Below are 19,743 nucleotides of genomic sequence, written 5' to 3'. Positions count from 1 at the left end.
GCAATCACAGAGGTCAGACGTTTCTTGTAGTTGGCCACCAGGTTTGCACACATCTCAGGAGGGATTTTGTCCCACTCCTCTTTGAAGATCTTCTCCAAGTCATTAAGGTTTCGAGGCTGACGTTTGGCAACTCGAACCTTCAGCTCCCTCCACAGATTTTCTATGGGATTAAGGTCTGGAGACTGGCTAGGCCACTCCAGGACCTTAATGTGCTTCTTCTTAAGCCACTCCTTTGTTGCCTTGGCCATGTGTTTTGTCATGCTGGAATACCCATATACGACCCATTTTCAATGCCTTGGCTGAGGGAAGGAGGTTCTCACCCAAGATTTGACGGTACATGGCCCCGTTCATCGTACCTTTGATGCGGTGAAGTTGTCAGGTCCCCTTAGCAGAAAAACACCCCCAAAGCATAATGTTTCCACCTCCATGTTTGACGGTGGGGATGGTGTTCTTGGGGTCATAGGCAGCATTCCTCCTCCTCCAAACACGGCGAGTTGAGTTGATGCCAAAGAGCTCCATTTTGGTCTCATCTGACCACAACACTTTCACCCAGTTCTCCTCTGAATCATTCAGATGTGCATTGGCAAACTTCAGACGGGCATGTATATGTGCTTTCTTAAACAGTGTGACCTTGCGGGCACTGCAGGATTTCAGTCCTTCACGGCGTAGTGTGTTACCAATTGTTTTCTTGGTGACTATGGTCCCAGCTGCCTTGAGATCATTGACAAGATCCTCCCGTGTAGTTCTGGGCTGATTCCTCACCGTTCTCATGATCATTGCAACTCCACGAGATGAGATCTTGCATGGAGCCCCAGGCTGAGGGAGATTGACAGTTATTTTGTGTTTCTTCCATTTGCGAATAATCGCACCAACTGTTGTCACCTTCTCACCAAGCTGCTTGGCGATGGTCTTGTAGCCCATTCCAGCCTTGTGTAGGTCTACAATCTTGTCCCTGACATCCTTGGAGAGCTCTTTGGTCTTGGCCATGGTGGAGAGTTTGGAATCTGATTGATTGATTGCTTCTGTGGACAGGTGTCTTTTATACAGGTAACAAGCTGAAATTAGGACCACTCCCTTTAAGAGTGTGCTCCTAATCTCAGCTCGTTACCTGTATAAAAGACACCTGGGAGCCAGAAATCTTTCTAATTGAGAGGGGGTCAAATACTTATTTCCCTAATTAAAATGCATATCAATTTATAACATTTTTGACATGCGTTTTTCTGGATTTTTTTGTTGTTATTCTGTCTCTCACTGTTCAAATAAACCTACCATTAAAATGATAGACTGATCATTTCTTTGTCAGCGGGCAAATGTACAAAATCAGCAGGGGATCAAATACTTTTTTCCCTCACTGTATAACTAACTGCTCAGTAGAACTGCTCACACAGGCCTGAGAATATACTGCCTTCTTTAGATCAACTATACCAGTACTTTTTATAATGAGGTCTAGAAGGTTGTGAACCACACCTAATGCCTGCTTTCACAGCCAGGTAGGGCATGTCACTACCATGTCTTCTGCCCTGATTTGTCTTAGTTCCAAACATATCCAGCAGCATGGAGTGTGATTCATCCAGTCTTGGTAATAATGTATTTAACTAATTCTGCAGGGATGACAGACTCTCCTCTGTCATTCATTCCTCTCTCAGCTCCCCCCTGCTCACTTCCACAGATATCTCTGGTAATTACATGAAGGCTTTTATGGCCCAGCAGCAGCCTAGCACTGATTCATCTGCAGGTAGAACACACAGCTCCTCCACAGCCAGACCGTGACAGAGGAACCGTAAAAACAGCAGCAGGGGGGCACACCAGGCACAACAGCCTTTCAGTGGGATATCAATAGAATGAAACCAATATGAAAGATGGAATAACTAAATTCATTACAGGGCACTTGAATTGCTTTATTCCTGGATACGAAGTGGAGTGTGTTTGTTGGAAATAATCTGTTCTCCTCTGAGGCTGTGAGACTCAGAGCTCAGTCCCCAGTCAGTGCTGTGGTGACTGGTATGCTGTCAGTGAGACATGCCCTCTAATGAAGCATTTGCTGAAGTGACAGATTCACAGACAGACTGTTGTGGCTGTTACCCCATTAAACCAAATGAGCGAGAAAGAGGAGGAGGTGGAGGAATGTAAGGAGGGGTTTAAATCCTCATTACTGATGATTTGCACATCCACATACTGAGACAGAACAAAATACAGCATCTCCATGTTATGCAGGTAGTCCGAACTCTCTTCATCATTTGAAAAGTAATGCTCCAACTTTTACCTTTATTTCTATGTCCTGCTGTGAATTACTTCCCTTGTTGGAAACTGTGAAAGTAGAGTGTATGTTGTTGAGGCAGATTCTGTAAATGATCACCCACCTCAACCCCCACACCTCCACACACACACTCTCTCTCTACCCATGCCTGGACAGTTTGGAGTGTGGATGGGAGGAGGTATGGGGCTAGAAAAAGAGCAGGGTCTTTCAAGCATTAACTTGGAGTTACAAAGTAACCTGTAGGGAGAGTTGTCATAGAAACACAGCTCATTATAATGAAAAATGAGAAGTATAAAGACAGGGATGGGGCACATACCTTCCATTTTAACCACAACTAAAACTGTTTACTGTACTTGTACAGCTGTAACATACAGAGAGAGGGTTTCAGGGGACAAATGCTTATGTTGCCAGTGGCAGGATTTGAAGCACACTTTGATTGATTGATATATAAATAACAAAAGGATAACAGAGATGTATGCCACCATAACTAACTAGGGAAGTTATTATATAACTAATGGTGTCATACCAAAGGGCTATGCTAATTTATCAAAAAAGAAAAGTCAACTACAGTACATCAAGAACCGTAGCAGCCGTGGCGGAGCATAGGACACCACATACAGCCAAGCGAAGAGAGAACCTGAGGACTCAAAAACAAGTGAGGTGAGACAAGTTCCTTTGATTTCAACACTGAAAGTAATTTAGACCATCCAGATTTCATAATATTAACAAACCCAAATTAGAGTGCGATTGCTTGACTGATCAACAGACTTTCGCTAAAAGCAAAAGCCTAGCATAGCAGCCTGACGGCCATAGCAGAGGGCTAGTGGTGGACTATGGGCTCTACTGGCTCCAGGTCCAGGCTGAGTCAGGTGGCCCCGTGTCACAGTCAGCCAGAGGGAGACCAGGACCAGCAGGCCAGTCATCCCACCTCACAATGGACCATCCCTGCTGTGCCAACCCCACTGGAGCCACAGCATGGGCCCCTAGGACATAGGAGGACTACCCAGCTGCCCCCACTGAAACTGGAAAACCCTGCAAGCTTCCCACCACTATCTACAGGTCAGTATACAAACATAATTTTTTTCTCACAATTTGGTTGTCATCATCATGAAGGCTTAACTGTCTTGTGTGTCTATGTGTGTATATGCATGTGTGTAAGAATCATCATATGTAGCAAGCAGCCTCCCACAGAGTCAAAGCAACATTTGGGGACCAAGCATCATTCATTCTCATCCACCACGAAGACTACAGGTCAGAACAGTATAGCTTTCACTACCATTTTACTACAAACTGTCACAAGCATTTTTGTTCAAGTGTTCCTAAATTCCTACTTTGTTATTTTCCTATCTCTATGTGAAATAAATTGTATTCTAATATAGTGTCTAGGACTCTATATTGGGGGAGAAGTGGCTGTATCATTGCATTGACTGTTGTTGTGATGTACAGTTGAAGTTGGAAGTTTACATACACCTTAGCCAAATACATTTAAACTCAGTTTTTCACAATTCCTGACATTTAATCCTAGTAGAAATTCCCTGTCTTAGGTCAGTTAGGATCACCACTTTATTTTAAGAATGTGAAATGTCAGAATAATAGTAGAGAGAATTATTTATTTCAGCTTTTAGTTCTTTCATCACATTCCCAGTGGGTCAGAAGTTTACATACACTCAATTAGTATTTGGTAGCATTGCCTTTAAATTGTTTAACTTGGGTCAAACGTTTCAGGTAGCCTTCCACAAGCTTCCCACAATAAGTTGGGTGAATTTTGGCCCATTCCTCCTGACAGAGCTGGTGTAACTGAGTCAGGTTTGTAGGCCTCCTTGCTCACACACGCTTTTTCAGTTCTGCCCACACATTTTCTATAGGATTGAGGTCGGGGCTTTGTGATGGCCACTCCAATACCTTGACTTTGTTGTCCTTAAGCCATTTTGCCACAACTTTGGAAGTATGTTTGGGGTCATTGTCCATTTGGAAGAGCCATTTGCGACCAAGCTTTAACTTCCTGACTGATGTCTTGAGATGTTGCTTCAATATATCCATATAATTTTCCTTCCTCATAATGCCATATATTTTGTGAAGTGCACCAGTCCCTCCTGCAGCAAAGCACCCCCACAGCATGATGCTGCCACCCCCGTCCTTCATGGTTGGGATGGTGTTCTTCGGCTTGCAAGCCATCCCCCTTTTTCCTCCAAACATAACGATGGTCATTATGGCCAAACAGACCAGAGGACATTTCTCCAAAAAGTACGATCTTTGTCCCCATGTCCAAACCGTAGTCTGGCTTTTTTATGGCGGTTTTGGAGCAGTGGCTTCTTCCTTGCTGAGCGGCCTTTCAGGTTATGTCGATATAGGACTTGTTATACTGTGGATATAGATACTTTTGTACCTGTTTCCTCCAGCATCTTCACAAGGTCCTTTGCTGTTGTTCTGGGATTGATTTGCACTTTTCGCACCAAAGTACTTCTAAAGCCATGCCATCATTTTCTGGAATTTTCTAAGCTGTTTAAAGGCACAGTCAACTTAGTTTATGTAAACTTCTGACCCACTGGAATTGAGATACAGTGAATTATAAGTGAAATAATCTGTCTGTAAACAATTGTTGGAAAAATTACTTGTGTTATGCACAAAGTAGATGTCCTAACCGACTTGCCAAAACTATAGTTTGTTAACAAGAAATTTGTGGAGTGGTTGAAAAACTAGTTTTAATGATTCCAACCTAAGTGTATATAAACTTCCGACTTCAACTGTATGTGTACTCACGCAGACCTCCCATCATTCTCTCTCCTCAGACGTTGCAACCGCTGGCCCCTCTTAGCACAGGCCTCAAGGTTACTGCCAATCACATGGCCATGGTAAAAAAAAAAAACATACAAAAACATCAGTGCCATTTTGTCTCTGTGTATGCCTGTGTGTTGACATGTATACAAAGCCTTGGTCAATTTTGAAGCTGTTTAAATTACCTTATGCTTGTGTTTGGGGCACACGGTGGCACCAGCTGCCATCCAAAGGTGCAGATAGATAGTGTAATGGATTTCCAATGCCTTCATAAAGTATTCACACCCCTTTCTCCACATTTTGTTGTGTTACAAAGTGGGATTAAAATGAATTGAATTATAATTTATTGTCCACGATCTACACAAAATACTCTGCAATGTCAAAGTGGAAGAAAAATTCAACAACAAAAAAATATCCTAATGGAAAATAAAACATGAATATACCTTGATTAGATAAGTATTCAACCCCCTGAGTCAACAGATGTTATAATCACCTTTGGCAGTGATTACATTTGTGAATGATTACATTTGTGAGTCTTTCTGGGTAAGTCTCTAAGAGCTTTGCAAACCTAGATTGTACAATATTTGCCCATTATTCTTTAAAAAATTCTTCAAGCTCTGTCAAGTTGGTTTGCTAGACAGCCATTTTCAAGTCTTGCCATAGATTTTCAAGCTGATTTAAGTTAAAACTAACTAGGCCACTCAGGGAAATTCAATGTCGTCTTGGTAACTAACTCCAGTGTATATTTGGCCTTGCGTTTTAGGTTATTGTCCTGCTGAAAGGTGGATTTGTCTCACTCTAAGATTTTGCCTGTGCTTAGCTCTATTCCTTTTCTTTTTATCCTAAAAACTCCCTAGTCCTTGCCGATGACAAGCATACCAATAACAAGATGCAGCCACAACCAAGCTTGAAAATATGAAGAGTGGTCTCTGTAGTGACTGGGTGTATTGATACACCATCCAAAGTGTAATTAATAACTTCACCATGCTCAAATGGATATTCAATGTCTGTTGTTGTTGTTTTTTTAACTTCTTTGTGAGGCATTGGAAAACCTCCCTGGTCTTTTTCATTGAATCTGTGCTTGAAATTCACTGCTGGACTGAGGGACATTACAGATAATTGTATTTGTGGGGTACAGAGATGGGGTAGTTATTCACAAATCATGTTCAACACTATTATTGCACACAGAGTTAGTCCATGCAACTTATGTGACTTGTTAAGCACATTTTTACACCTGAAGTTATTTAGGCTTGCCATAACAAAGAGGTTGAATACTTACTGACTTAGATTTCAGCTTTTAATTTTTTTTATTCATTTGTAAAAATTTAACTTAATTCCACTTTGATTTTATGGGGTATTGTATGTAAATCAGTGACACAAAATGTACAGTGGGGGAAAAAAGTATTTAGTCAGCCACCAATTGTGCAAGTTCTCCCACTTAAAAAGATGAGAGAGGCCTGTAATTTTCATCATAGGTACACGTCAACTATGACAGACAAAATGAGAAAAAAATATCCAGAAAATCACATTGTAGGATTTTTAATGAATTTATTTGCAAATGATGGTGGAAAATAAGTATTTGGTCAATAACAAAAGTTTCTCAATACTTTGTTATATACCCTTTGTTGGCAATGACACAGGTCAAACGTTTTCTGTAAGTCTTCACAAGGTTTTCACACACTGTTGCTGGTATTTTGGCCCATTCCTCCATGCAGCTCTCCTCTAGAGCAGTGATGTTTTGGGGCTGTCGCTGGGCAACACGGACTTTCAACTCCCTCCAAAGATTTTCTATGGGGTTGAGATCTGGAAACTGGCTAGGCCACTCCAGGACCTTGAAATGCTTCTTACGAAGCCACTCCTTCGTTGCCCGGGCGGTGTGTTTGGGATCATTGTCATGCTGAAAGACCCAGCCACGTTTCATCTTCAATGCCCTTGCTGATGGAAGGAGGTCTCACGATACATGGCCCCATTCATTCATTCTTTCCTTTACACGGATCAGTCGTCCTGGTCCCTTTGCAGAAAAACAGCCCCAAAGCATGATGTTTCCACCCCCATGCTTCACAGTAGGTATGGTATTCTTTGGATGCAACTCAGCATTCTTTGTCCTCCAAACACGACGAGTTGAGTTTTTACCAAAAAGTTATGTTTTGGTTTCATCTGACCATATGACATTCTCCCAATCCTCTTCTGGATCATCCAAATGCACTCTAGCAAACTTCAGACGGGCCTGGACATGTACAGGCTTAAGCAGGGGGACACGTCTGGCACTGCAGGATTTGAGTCCCTGGCGGCGTAGTGTGTTACTGATGGTAGGCTTTGTTACTTTGGTCCCAGCTCTCTGCAGGTCATTCACTAGGTCCCCCCGTGTGGTTCTGGGATTTTTGCTCACCGTTCTTGTGATCATTTTGACCCCACGGGGTGAGATCTTGCGTGGAGCCCCAGATCGAGGGAGATTATCAGTGGTCTTGTATGTCTTCCATTTCCTAATAATTGCTCCCACAGTTGATTTCTTCAAACCAAGCTGCTTACCTATTGCAGATTCAGTCTTCCCAGCCTGGTGCAGGTCTACAATTTTGTTTCTGGTGTCCTTTGACAGCTCTTTGGTCTTGGCCATAGTGGAGTTTGGAGTGTGACTGTTTGAGGTTGTGGACAGGTGTCTTTTATACTGATAACAAGTTCAAACAGGTGCCATTAATACAGGTAACGAGTGGAGGACAGAGGAGCCTCTTAAAGAATAAGTTACAGGTCTGTGAGAGCCAGAAATCTTGCTTGTTTGTAGGTGACCAAATACTTATTTTCCACCATCATTTGCAAATAAATTCATAAAAAATCCTACAATGTGATTTTCTGGAATTTTTTTCTCTCCATTCGTCTGTCATAGTTGATGTGTACCTATGATGAAAATTACAGGCCTCTCTCATCTTTTTAAGTGGGAGAACTTGCATAATTGGTGGCTGACTAAATACTTTTTTCCCCCACTGTAAATGTAATCAATTTTAAATTCAGGCTGTAACACAACAAAATCTGGAAAAAGTCAAGGGGTATGAATTCTTTCTGAATGCACTGTACATGCTTATGTTCCTCAGTCTTCAAAACAATTACATGGGATTTGATTTAGTCAGGAATGTTGTTATGGGAGGTAATTTACCAGAGAGAGCAAGAGCGATAGATAGGTAGACAGCTGGTGAGCTGTGAGCCTGGGCCCCTCCTGTCCCAGTGGGCCTGATTAAAGCGTTGGTGGAGTGGAAAGTGGGGTGGTCTACAGCCCTGACTGGCCCTCAATGGGATCCGCTTTCAGGGTACAGGGAACAGGAAAACCCCCACTACCAGGCAAACACACACGTGCGTGCACACAGTCCCTCACAAACCGACATACTGTATATAACATAATTTGTACATTTTGATGTTTCATTGCATAGGGCATGATCTAGGGATCAAAATTTTTTTCTGTAGCATATCATTGATGCATTATGTGTATACATGATATGTGACTGACTATATTATATTTTAAACAACCATTTGGTGGTGACTCATGCATGGCATGGTCTCGCTGGCTGTGTGGGTTGGGTTGTGTAGGGAGGACTCCTGGAGGCACAGATGGTCCTCAGTCAACAGGCCCAGCGGAGACGGAGAGCCCACCAGAGACGAGTCCGAGAGCAGTGGGTCCACGAGAGGACCATCTACACAGATAATGGTGAGACTGGATACATTTTGTTAATCTGGCTGACACCAAACTCAGTCTTCCTGACTGCAGTGTCACAGCTCTCCCTCGATGTGTACCACGTGAGTCGCTTCAGCCAGGCTAACATTTTTTTTACCACCAACTTGAACATGTTCTAAGTTATGCGTACAATCCACAGGGCTCTAGTACTTAAATAGATTGTGTACTTTACTTACTTTATTATTGTGTTGCTCCCTTGGCCTTTGTAGTTGGAGGACCTAGCAGCAAAGGGATACAGAGACTGCATTTGCTGAACAGGCCAACCCAAAAGGACATATTTTGGGATGAGATGACAGGAGAGAGCCTTGACCTCAAGGAGATCCTCCAACCAAGCCCCCTTCCCCTGGAGCAGGGAGAGAGCCAGCAGTCCCAGCCTGGACCACCACAGTGCCTTTGTCGGGATGAGGAGCTGATCAACAGAGACCTGGCTTGGGGAGGCCTCAGGAGTCCTCACTGGAAAACCAATACTCTCACAGACAGAGTGGCAGGGGAGACAGATGGTGGACTGACCATGAGGAAAACCTTACCTTGGATGCTGGACTGGAAGACAGAGAAACAAAGAGATCCAATTCCCAAACACTTGAGCTCTTTGGGAGATAGTGAGAGGGCTAGTAGGTGGCCTCTGAGAGAAGGCATTAGAGGTCTTTGTCATGGGGAGAGAGGGATTTGGGAACCTGACATGGACTAGGAGCTGTTTGTGAGGTGTACTAATCTGGATTAGACCAGATCTCCAATCTCAGTTTGCGAAATGCTAATGGTCTATTGATGGTCACTTCATTTTGAAAAGCAGAAATTGTAGCTAGTTTATCTTTTAAACTGTTAGCATTTTTACTGTATGACGACATGGCAAACTAAAATATTGGTTTGTCATAACCAAAGTATTTCAGAAAATGTGTCCACCACCAGTGTTAAACTATCACCTGAATGTATTCATAGGATTGCTTCATTAGAATAGCAGCTGTGGTTAAAGTAAGTCTCATTATGGGAACAAATCTGTTTTCCATAACAAATAAATGTGTTTATGACAGTGAATCAGTGTGTATGATTATTCCAGCCTGTTTGAAGAAAGTGTGTGGCGCCCTCTAGGGATGATAGTGATACTACAGGTGTGGAAAGGACTAAAATGAGCTTGACACAACACCAGCATAATGTTCAGAAGGTGAGAAAGCACATTAAAATACATTTGGCTTTTCGATTTTATGTCCGTCATGATTAATAATACATGGCATTTATATAGTGCTTTTCAAGGATCCAAAGTCGCTTTAACGTTGTTAATCTATAAAACAATCGAAAATGGACAGATAAAATACTGACCCCACCAAAAAGTACAATCCCAATAATGAATTACCAAATACTTTGTCCATCTTAAATTGAAAGGTGTCTTGCGATATACTTTTGAAAGAAGCCCCACAGAGGCCATAAAATATATCTGACCATGTTTTGTTTGACGTCTTCAAGACCTCTAGACTCAATGGTACCGAGCCAAAAATGGGTACGTACAAATGGTACAAACTTATTTCCCTCAATGACCGTTTAATTTAGCTTCAAAGATCATGTATTTTCAAAATTATCTTTGGGATTGATATTTTGTTTAATGAGAAGCACATTGAAGAGCTCTTATGTTCCCCAATTCCCTTCAACATTGAAAATATCTATTGTACTTCAAGGCTCCTTTTACCCTAACAGGAAATTGCTTATTGCAGAAATCCTCTCCACCTTTATGAAAACCCTGATGGAAGCTCTTAGCAGGACTAGAGAGACAGAGTAGAACTGGCCAGCTACCACACACCTGGGGCCACAGTGGTGAACACACAACAAGACAAGGGACAGCTGCATTTTGTTCTTGAATCGAGTGAGCGGTATCCTCTTTTCCTATGACTTCTGAAACATTTAGGCTGTATAGCCCCTATAAATGGCTTTATGAAGACATTCAGTTTGCATAGTCTTACTCTTCTTCCCAACTTGTTTTTAGTCCTCTAATAAAAAAACAAAAGGACAGAGGCAAGCTGTTTTTTTGTTTGTAATTGATTTAGTTTGGTACAGGTCAAGGGCTAGGGTGTGTTATTTTCAGTTCATTTCCACTGGCCACTAAAATGCCAAAAGTATTCCCAATCCACCAAAGAAAACTGTGGTACGTGTCTCCAATTTCCCTTCATGATCTTGCTGGATTTTCTGTGGCTTTGATGTTTCCCTTGTAGGGAGGACGTTTGTTCCTGAGACTGGGAGAAATAGGCCAGAGACACTGACTGCATTGCTACCGGAGCCACAGTTTGAGCCGTAGAGCATCCACTCCATTTAAATAGTATTGGAAGAGCCTCTTGTCCCTCACAAAGCCCAGGTTCTCATACAGTTTCTGGGCTGATTGGTTGGTGATCTCAGTCTCCAGCACCACCTGTTAAAGTCAACAAAATCAAGTAATTTGTAAGAGATTGTTACCTCTATCTCAATTCTGAATACTATACAACAACATGGTATTCAATGGCATTTTCAGTTTCAAATGTGCATTGGTGGAATGAGATTAGAATCAAGCTTAAACCTGTCACTGTTTATGGTAAAGAGTGTGGCCTGTTATCTTCTAGTTAAAATGTGGCCTAATGCAAGGTGAATGATTTTTGTGTGGGGGGGGGGGGGATACTGCTCGAAACTAAAAATGTAATTGAACTATATTTAACAATCAATTTTCGCTATAGTCCTTTCAAATACTTAACACAGAAATGTATTACCCCTCAACAGTTTTCTTAATCTTAGCCTAGCTAGTCATTTTTTAATCACCCAAGTTTGGTAGCTTATGCTGTTGCATGCACTTTCTGGCCATGGGTATGGTGTGTTCATATTTTTTTTATTTAACCTTTATTTAACCAGGAAAAGCCCATTGAGACCCAGTCTTTTTCAAGGGAGACCTGGCCAAGAAGGCAGACAATCAATACATTACAGAATTAGAACATACAACAATACAACAACATGATCCAGCCTAAAAAAAAGCATTTATACTACTCTGTAACAGAGTCTCCCATCAACATTTTAAATTCATTCAGTGGCACTAACATATCTAGATAAGCATGGATTGTAGACTATTCCATGCCTCTGGTGCACAAGACGAGAAGGCAGTCTTGCCTAATACTGTAAATGTCCTGGGAACTTGAAGTAGCAACCACCTAACAGACTGGGTATGGTAACTGATGGTGGTGAAGGAGACCAGACTACAGAGGTAAAGAGGGAGTTTACCCAAAAGGGCTTTGTAGATGAACACATACAAATGTACGTAGCTTTCTGCGCATATAAAGTGAGGTCCAACCCACCATTTGGTACAAGGTGCAATGGTGGGTGAGTGACTTGGCATTTCTAATAAAGCACAAGGATACATGATAAACAGAGTCCAGTCTCTGTATCACTGGTCAAACGTTCTCATAAAAGGTCCGTGCGCAAAGCCTCAGGAGCAAATGAGTTTGGTAAAGGCATTGACATCATTTTTACATGCAAATCTGATTGGATACAGCATTTGATTATTGAAATATCAGCCCCAATTTAACTTCAGAGTTGCTTTTTTCTTTCTGAGGACTAATCAGGGATATTTTCTGGTACAGCTTTAGCTGGGGACAGGCTACCAAAATCAGGGACTGTCCCTGGAAATCGGGGACGTCTGGCCACACTTGCCTAATGTCTTCCAGGGTAGATGATTATGTAAAAAAAAAACATACCTCATCACAGTCCTCATCCATCATAGCATAGATAGCCTTTTTGACTAGATATGTACCTGAAATGACAGGAGTGATGACAGGTTAGAGGTAAACATGAAACAGTATGATAACTCCACAGTCTTGGAGATCCTCCTAATGCCCACTTACCAATGCCTTTCCTCCGGTATCTGGAGTCCACAGCCAGCATGGCAATGTAGCCACGGTGAATCTTCTTGTGCATATCCAGTTTGCACACAATGGCACCAACACAATCCTTATCCACCATCGCCTGTAGCACAGAGAGGTAAAACAGCTAATTATCTACTGGCTGGCAGATGTGTAGGCTTTTGCTCCAGCCCTGCAAAAACACACCATATTCAGCCCTGAGCATAGCCTGGTAGTGGCAAGCTACTGTACATGATCAGTTAATAAACACATACAACTTTATAGCCGATTAAACTAAACGCCACGATTAAAGATGGAGTTGAGCTGTTACTAGTGTGGGCGGACTGGAGATCCGACGTCACATAAAATGACGTTTTTTGTTGTTGTTTTTTGTACCGATTTCAGCACCCAAAGTAAAGAATTATCCGCAATTACAAACGACATTGTTATTTTATGTGATGTCGGAGCTCCAGTTCGCCTAAACGAGTCGCCACTCAACTCCATCGTAAATCGTGGAGTTGAGTTTAATCAGCTAACGTTAGCTAACAACTTTATAGCTCTACGTACCAGGAAGCAGAGTTGAGGCCAGTTATGAATGAAATACCTATATGTATAAATCGAATAAGGCTCTGACAAGTCCTTGGTAATAAGCCTTTTGATGTCTGACATTTGCAGTTCAGACTCGTATGGTACGTATTCCACGTCTCCCTCTATGTTTGAACATAACCCAAGCCTTCTCAGTTCTTCCACAATAACTTGAGAGGTGACAGTGGCAGCAAGCGCGGATGCCACCAAATCTTCTTCAGCACACAGCGTCCCGAGGTCTTCCCTGTCTCCCTCCATCACCACCACTTCTTTGCTGCATGTTAGCTCCCCGTCGAGACTGCTTGAATCTATTTCAGCTATTCCCATGGTTGGCATGTTGTTGTTGATTTCGTTATTGTTCGCATGCAGACAGTGCGTTTAGCCAGCTAACGTTAGCTAGAACGAAAAAAGTTGCTTTGACGGTTAAAGTTGCCACGAGTTGCGAATCTTTTGTTTCTAAAGTATATCATGTCTTTTCTGTAGCTAACCCAACTCATGTACTGTAGCTAACTAATAACTACTAAAGTTTGTTGCTAGGCTAGCTTCTGCCTGTCAAAATGATTGCTGCCGTAAAGCATGCACTGTGCGAAAAACAACTTTACGACACTCATAGAAGTCCGTTTGCTTACAAGTCGCATACAAATCTTAGGAACAGTGCTGTTGTAATGTCAAGAACAAGAAGTCTAAAAATGTTATGAAATAATTGAATGAAGAATAAGACATATCTATAAATCCAAATTAAGTTATTTTTATAGTGCGACACACCGACAGAACTCAATAACATGTTCTCTAGCCCTACCACTGGGTGTCGTAGTATGCTTGACAGTGTGAAGAAAAGGACATATCACTATGTAGATCAGTCTTGGTCCCTGGGCCATATACATATATATTATACCATTATATATTGGTAATGGATCACAAATTAAGAGTTTTTTGTTTTTGTGAGCAAATCAATGTGGTGCGCCCTTTCTTGTGTTTTGTATAATATTATGTGGGTTCCACAGGTGAGTGCAAAGATGATCAAAAGAGAAAAACCATGCATGTTCATAAAACTAGTAGGCTTACTATTTGATAAACAAGTCAATGTATCAAATCAATTGCTTCAAAACATCTCCCAAAATGCAGCATCTCAATTTAGTTGTGTGATATGTGGGTTCAAGGCTTCTAGCAGAGGCTCGTTAAAATGTGCCCATTCATTTAGCAAGCCTTATTTAACCAACAATGCCATGTCTGCCAGTACAAACCCAGTGACTGCACAGACTCCAGGAGCCAGGCTGACAAGCTCAAGAGCTTTGGAGCAGTCTGCCCCTTCAAAAAAACTTTTCCAGTTCAGTACACACACACACACACACACACACTGGGTCTTAAAGCCAAATCAATGTGGAGGGAGGGACGGCTCAGAGGTCCTGGTGTCTGCCACAGCATACTGCTACATAAAAAGAAGGTGAAGGATGCCCTGTGAGCAATTGGTTCCAATTGACAGAGGATTGGTCATGGTCAGTCTTCTGGGTGGAAATTCACATGAGAATGTTGCAATTGCACCAGCAAGGGGGGCAAGAGAGGCCAGTGCTGGACAATAGAACACTCAGAAGAATCTGGCTGCAGTGGAACACACTCAAAGTGGATCACAATCTCCCCCTGCTTTAACCCTTCAACTACCAGATGTTCACATACTTAGCAGTGTCTATATGACCAATATACTGTTTACCTTGCTTACTAAAGACAGGCTCTTGTATGTCTTGGGAAACACAGCTTGGTTAAGTTGAGGACACTTAGAAATATCATCCACAGATGTCTGAGCAGGGAAATAGTCTAGGGGGACTCTTAAGACGTGTTTTGTAGACACATACACTACCGGTCAAACGTTTTAGAGCACCTACTCATTCAAGGGTTTTTCTTTATTTTTACTATTTCCGACATTGTAGAATAATAGTGAAGACATCAAAACTATGAAATAACACATATGGAATCATGTAGTAACCATAAAAGTGTTATACAAATCAAAATATAGTGCCCAGCATATGTGGGAACTCCTTCAAGACTGTTGGAAAAGCATTCCAGGTGAAGCTGGTTGAGAGAATGCCAAGAGTGTGCAAAGCTGTCATCAATGCAAAGGGTGGCTATTTGAAGAATATAAAATATATTTTGATTTGTATAACACTTTTTTGGTTACTACATGATTCCATATGTGTTATTTCATAGTTTTGATATCTTCACTATTATTCTACAATGTAGAAAATAGTAACAAATAAAGAAAAACCCTTGAATGTGTAGGTGTTCTAAAACTTTTGACCGGTAGTGTACATGTATGCCTATGCATTTTATTTTAATTGACAGGACTTTCTTATCATGGTCATGTGTGGATGAGCTGTACTCTAACCAAATTGCAATTATGATTTGAATCCGACCCTTATGATGAACCGATTTTTGTCATGCAATATTTAAGGAGGCCACCACACCCTGTTTCTCTTTACAAGTGTTTCTCCAATTAGCCAGTCATCTGGCCAGCTGGGGGTGGTGGGGGCCTCAACTTTTTAGAGGGTGGTTCAGTGCTCCATCTCAGGCTGGAGAGGCTGGGTATTTGAAGAGGCCACTGGCTGACAGGCAGTGCAGTCAGAGGGGGGACCAGCGAGACCTGCCAGTTCTCCTGACGGGCTCTTTGTGCCACAGACGCTGCCCAGATCAGCCTACCCTTTCACAGCCCAAGCCCCATCTCCCACAGGACCTAAGCTCCAGCCGACGACAAGGCCCCAGCTGCTAATTATCTGGCTGATGGAGAGGCACTGAAGTGGGACTGTCAGAGCAAGGGTGGCCCCTCTCGCTAAAGAGATGTTGCCAGTGGAGTGGGATGGCCAAACATTTCCAAAATAAAGGAACTGGCAGCAAACATACACAAATGCAGACATGATTGTATAAACGTCAATATTTAATTGCAATAATTCAATATTTTGTCTTTCCAGTAATAATACTCTTTACTAAGATTCAGTTGAATAACCATTATCTGTATTTAAAGCTAGAATCCTTAGTAGCTACATCAATTTTTGTATACCGATTGATTCTTGAAGAATATAACTTATAAATGACTCATGAGCTTAGTTCAACGGTCGTACCCCATTAGAACAAAAAATATACGCTTGTTTACTCCAATGTTTGTAAACAATGTTTTTTTAAAAGCACTGTATAGCCTCAAAACATAGTTAAAACTATAATTGTGATATCATGGATAGTCAGTCCTTGCAACCATAGCTATGTCTATGATTTTGGGAGTGGTTACATTTCTCCAGGCCCATCCCTCAGCTTTTTACCAAAACAGAGGTGGGGTGGCCACTTTGTTATTGTTTCAATTAAGGATTCTAGCTTTAAGGCATATTCTTTCACAGAAAATTGATTGGTCTGTGTTCAGTATGGATGAGAAACTGCATTTTGCATCTTAGATGAGACCAAGACTGTCAGAACAACAGCAGATACAAACCATTCAGTTACAGCACTTTGACCATTGGGTTCATAATGTCAGATGCGTCTGTTACACAGAGTCAAACCTGGTCACCAGAATCCAAAGCAGTGTCTGTTGTCCTGTAGTGATATTGTGCTCTGGAGATCCATCATGTGTTTGGCCCATCCCACATATGGACGAAGTAGTCATTTCCTTGATGCTGGTCTATACTGTACAGTTCCATTCTACAGCATCATGTGTCCAGAGGACACTGGTGCAGTTCCAGTTGAGTTCCAGATATAGTATTCTGAGGATAACAGCTCCCGGGCTGCAGAGAGAAGAGAGAGCGCACATTCAGGCGTCACACTTTACAAATACATATTTTTTAATAGAAAATTATGAAACTAGCATTAGAACCCAAATCTCTCACTCACATGTGACTATGCGAGGTTTTGCAGAGGAATAGACCTGCACTGAATGCTGGTCCACACAGCATCCAGACAGAGTCAAGTCTGGCACTCGGAAGTACAACTGAAAAACATTAAGGAAACGTTTTCTGGTATGCTTGGTTTTAGATGCATCTCCATTGTCTAGAAAGAATCTGACTTACTTTGATGTAGGCTGTAAGGTCTGTGCAGAGAGGATCTGTAGGTCCTGGGAGCTGCCCTGAAAAACTCACACTGCCCTCTAGTGACACCTCAAGGGACTTGGGGAACTTCTGGCCTAAGAGTGGCAGGGCAGAATAGGGACGTTGTTTTTCCATAAACAAAAGGTATTTGAAACTTAAATATGTGTTAAACTGGGTCATTGCACAGTGTAAATGTTGTCGCCAGACCAATGAGACGTACCGAGGACCCAGACCAGCAGGTTCTTCTCCTTGGACACCTCCAGCTGTCCTGAGCTCACTTTCACATCCACACTACCCATCTGGTCCCTGCAAGGACACAGGGGTCAGAGGACCAGAGGTTAAACTTAACCTCAAGTCAAGATGTGTTTCTTTACAAGATTACAGAAACACTGCATTTCAAGTGATGATTATGTGTAATAAGCTACTATATTGACATCAGGAAGTGCATCATCAATGTGAGATGTTATGTATTGTGTTTATATGTCCATAGGTTACCTGTTAAAGAACGGCAGATGTGCCTCACAGTACTCAAAGCTGTTCCTCACACTCTCGTGAAGTTTGAGACTCACAGTCATACGCAACTGGTTGTCATCCTCCTTCAGCTGATAGGTGCCTAGGATGGGAGGCACGGGGACCTGAGAAAATACAGCATTAAATCTGACATGAGATGAAGACAGCAATGTATGAAGGAGTGAATGCATGTATTTAGCTATGTTTACAAGCTCTGGACTTGTGTACCTGAGATGTGTAGCTGCAGAGCCTGAAAGGCTCAAGGGGAGGGGAGAAGGGGAACTTGTAGGGGCCAGAGAAAGCAGAGCTGTCACAGTCCTCAACACTGATGGCGGTCAGAATACTGGCATCCAGTGAAGACACACAAGGGTGGACCAGGACATCCATCAGTGGTGAGCCATTGGGTGGCAGGGTGAGAGTGACCGTCACATTGGGAAGAACCCCTTCCACTTCACACTGATGACGCAAAGGGAAAAAGCACAAATGGGTTTGAGAAAATGAGTAGACAGCAGAAGGTAACAAGAAGCTTTAGCATTACATTACCATAGACATAGACAGTATTACTGTGCTCACCTTGCAAGTCACTGTGCCGTAGACATCCCAGAGATCCTGCCTGTTTCGGTTTCCATACTGCATGGAGCGCACCATCTCCGTTAGAGCTACATTCACCACAGCCCGACCACGGTGAAGCCCTGTTTTCCAGGCTGGCTGTTTCTGGGTCCCTGCAGGAGTGGGCAATGCTGATGCTGATGAGGCCCCTGGCTGAGGGATGTCCTGTGGGGTCCCAAGGGGGCAGACCTGCAGGAGGATAGAGGGCATCATGGCCAGGCGAGAGGTGAGCCCCTCTCTGTCAGGCTTACTCCCAGACCCACAGAGGAAAGCCTGCAGGCCTGCCAACAGTGTGAGGCCCTGGGAGACAGAGAACAGGCTGGCCAGAGGAGGCCGTGGATCAGCGGGGGCATCCACCAGGGCTAGACAGGCCAGGATCAGAGGCCCCTGGGAGATGACCAACACTGGCCAAAGGACCCCTCCACTGGGGCCTTCCACATGGAGCTCCAAGGCTGGTGAGCGCTGCTGGTGGAGACAGTCATCTCGTAGAGCCATGTAGGGTTTGTCAGGGTCTGACAGGCCCAGCTCAGTGAGTAGGAGCTGGAGCACAGTGCCATCCTCTGGGACAGACACATACAATGAGCCGGCCATACACTTAGCACGCTTCTCCACTGTTGGGTATCGCCTGTGTGAGAAGAAGCCAACACTTTTACCTACTATTTACATAGCCAAAAACAGCAATACAGGACAGGTGTGAAGTAACATATACATATATATACACACATACATACATATATATATATAACATGATGACATAACGTTTTACGTACAATCAGACAATGGAAGGGAAAAACATTACAAACCTGGAAAAGCGCACTGCTACAGATTCTGCCCTCTCGTAAGATATAATCCACAATGCCCTCACACTCATTTTGGCCAGAAAAAAATGCCTATGATTGACAGGTTATGCATACATATGATAACCACGTTTCTTCGGTGATAGGTCTATGAGGAAAATCTTAGTAGTAGTAGTCCAACAAAGGGGGACATTATAACATTTTGCCTCATTTTAAACTTCCACGACTGAGTTTTCATCGATGTTCTGTTCTGTTTTCGTTGCAGCATGAACTTCCTATTTTTACAATCATGTGACAGCCTGAACCAATCAGGAAACTTTTGCGCATGTGTGTTTACGCAGTGTACCTTCCGGGGTGTCGGTAGTTACCACAGCCACAAAGTCACAATTGGCTATATTGTAAAAATTCAAGAATTGTTTTGGTTGCTTTTTGGTATTAATTTAAGGTTAGGGTTAGGCATAAGGTTAGCAGTGTGGGTAACGTTAGGGTTAGGTTTAAAATCAGATTTTAAGAAGTTAAATTGTAGAAATGGGCGGGGTCTAGTCATAATAATGGGCACGTTCGACATTGCAGCCGACTTTAAAGG

At 42.6% G+C, this 19,743-nt stretch overlaps 3 protein-coding genes across 3 annotated transcripts; 1 reads left to right on the top strand and 2 right to left on the bottom strand.

The window, feature by feature from the left end:
* The first annotated feature begins 3,038 nt into the window (after nucleotides 1–3,038).
* On the top strand, nucleotides 3,039–9,771 carry LOC121544356. The gene is made up of 5 exons (XM_041854284.1): nucleotides 3,039–3,316; nucleotides 3,417–3,508; nucleotides 5,047–5,109; nucleotides 8,609–8,726; nucleotides 8,963–9,771. The coding sequence occupies exons 1-5, from the start codon at nucleotides 3,091–3,093 to the stop codon at nucleotides 9,439–9,441; spliced, it is 978 nt and encodes a 325-aa protein (XP_041710218.1). The 5' UTR covers nucleotides 3,039–3,090; the 3' UTR covers nucleotides 9,442–9,771.
* A 999-nt stretch (nucleotides 9,772–10,770) lies between these two features.
* naa30 (N-alpha-acetyltransferase 30, NatC catalytic subunit) lies at nucleotides 10,771–13,773 on the bottom strand. Its single transcript, XM_041855112.2, has 4 exons — nucleotides 13,163–13,773; nucleotides 12,599–12,719; nucleotides 12,452–12,507; nucleotides 10,771–11,145 (listed from the first exon to the last, which is right to left on the bottom strand). The coding sequence occupies exons 1-4, from the start codon at nucleotides 13,514–13,516 to the stop codon at nucleotides 11,008–11,010; spliced, it is 669 nt and encodes a 222-aa protein (XP_041711046.1). The 5' UTR covers nucleotides 13,517–13,773; the 3' UTR covers nucleotides 10,771–11,007.
* Nucleotides 13,774–16,085: 2,312 nt separating this feature from the next.
* ap5m1 (adaptor related protein complex 5 subunit mu 1) lies at nucleotides 16,086–19,469 on the bottom strand. Its single transcript, XM_041854283.2, has 8 exons — nucleotides 19,164–19,469; nucleotides 18,325–18,985; nucleotides 17,980–18,207; nucleotides 17,737–17,876; nucleotides 17,462–17,547; nucleotides 17,224–17,336; nucleotides 17,048–17,144; nucleotides 16,086–16,941 (listed from the first exon to the last, which is right to left on the bottom strand). The coding sequence occupies exons 1-8, from the start codon at nucleotides 19,229–19,231 to the stop codon at nucleotides 16,859–16,861; spliced, it is 1,476 nt and encodes a 491-aa protein (XP_041710217.1). The 5' UTR covers nucleotides 19,232–19,469; the 3' UTR covers nucleotides 16,086–16,858.
* Nucleotides 19,470–19,743: the final 274 nt, after the last annotated feature.

This window comes from Coregonus clupeaformis, chromosome 29 (genome assembly GCF_020615455.1).
Source record: "Coregonus clupeaformis isolate EN_2021a chromosome 29, ASM2061545v1, whole genome shotgun sequence".
NCBI lineage: Eukaryota > Metazoa > Chordata > Actinopteri > Salmoniformes > Salmonidae > Coregonus > Coregonus clupeaformis.
This window is presented reverse-complemented; position numbering and strand designations above follow the sequence as displayed.

Coding starts and splice junctions, on each gene's coding strand:
- LOC121544356 (XM_041854284.1), top strand. CDS start 3,091: ATGGGCTCTACTGGCTCCAGGTCCAGGCTGAGTCAGGTGGCCCCGTGT. Junction 3,509..5,046: donor ATCCACCACGAAGACTACAG/GTCAGAACAGTA, acceptor CTCTCTCCTCAG/ACGTTGCAACCGCTGGCCCC. Junction 5,110..8,608: donor CTGCCAATCACATGGCCATG/GTAAAAAAAAAA, acceptor TGGGTTGTGTAG/GGAGGACTCCTGGAGGCACA.
- naa30 (XM_041855112.2), bottom strand. CDS start 13,516: ATGCCAACCATGGGAATAGCTGAAATAGATTCAAGCAGTCTCGACGGG. Junction 12,720..13,162: donor GGCCTCAACTCTGCTTCCTG/GTACGTAGAGCT, acceptor TCTGTGCTACAG/GCGATGGTGGATAAGGATTG. Junction 11,146..12,451: donor TGGATGAGGACTGTGATGAG/GTATGTTTTTTT, acceptor TGACTTTAACAG/GTGGTGCTGGAGACTGAGAT.
- ap5m1 (XM_041854283.2), bottom strand. CDS start 19,231: ATGAGTGTGAGGGCATTGTGGATTATATCTTACGAGAGGGCAGAATCT. Junction 18,208..18,324: donor ACGGCACAGTGACTTGCAAG/GTGAGCACAGTA, acceptor TTGCGTCATCAG/TGTGAAGTGGAAGGGGTTCT. Junction 16,942..17,047: donor AAAACCTCGCATAGTCACAT/GTGAGTGAGAGA, acceptor TTCTCTCTGCAG/CCCGGGAGCTGTTATCCTCA.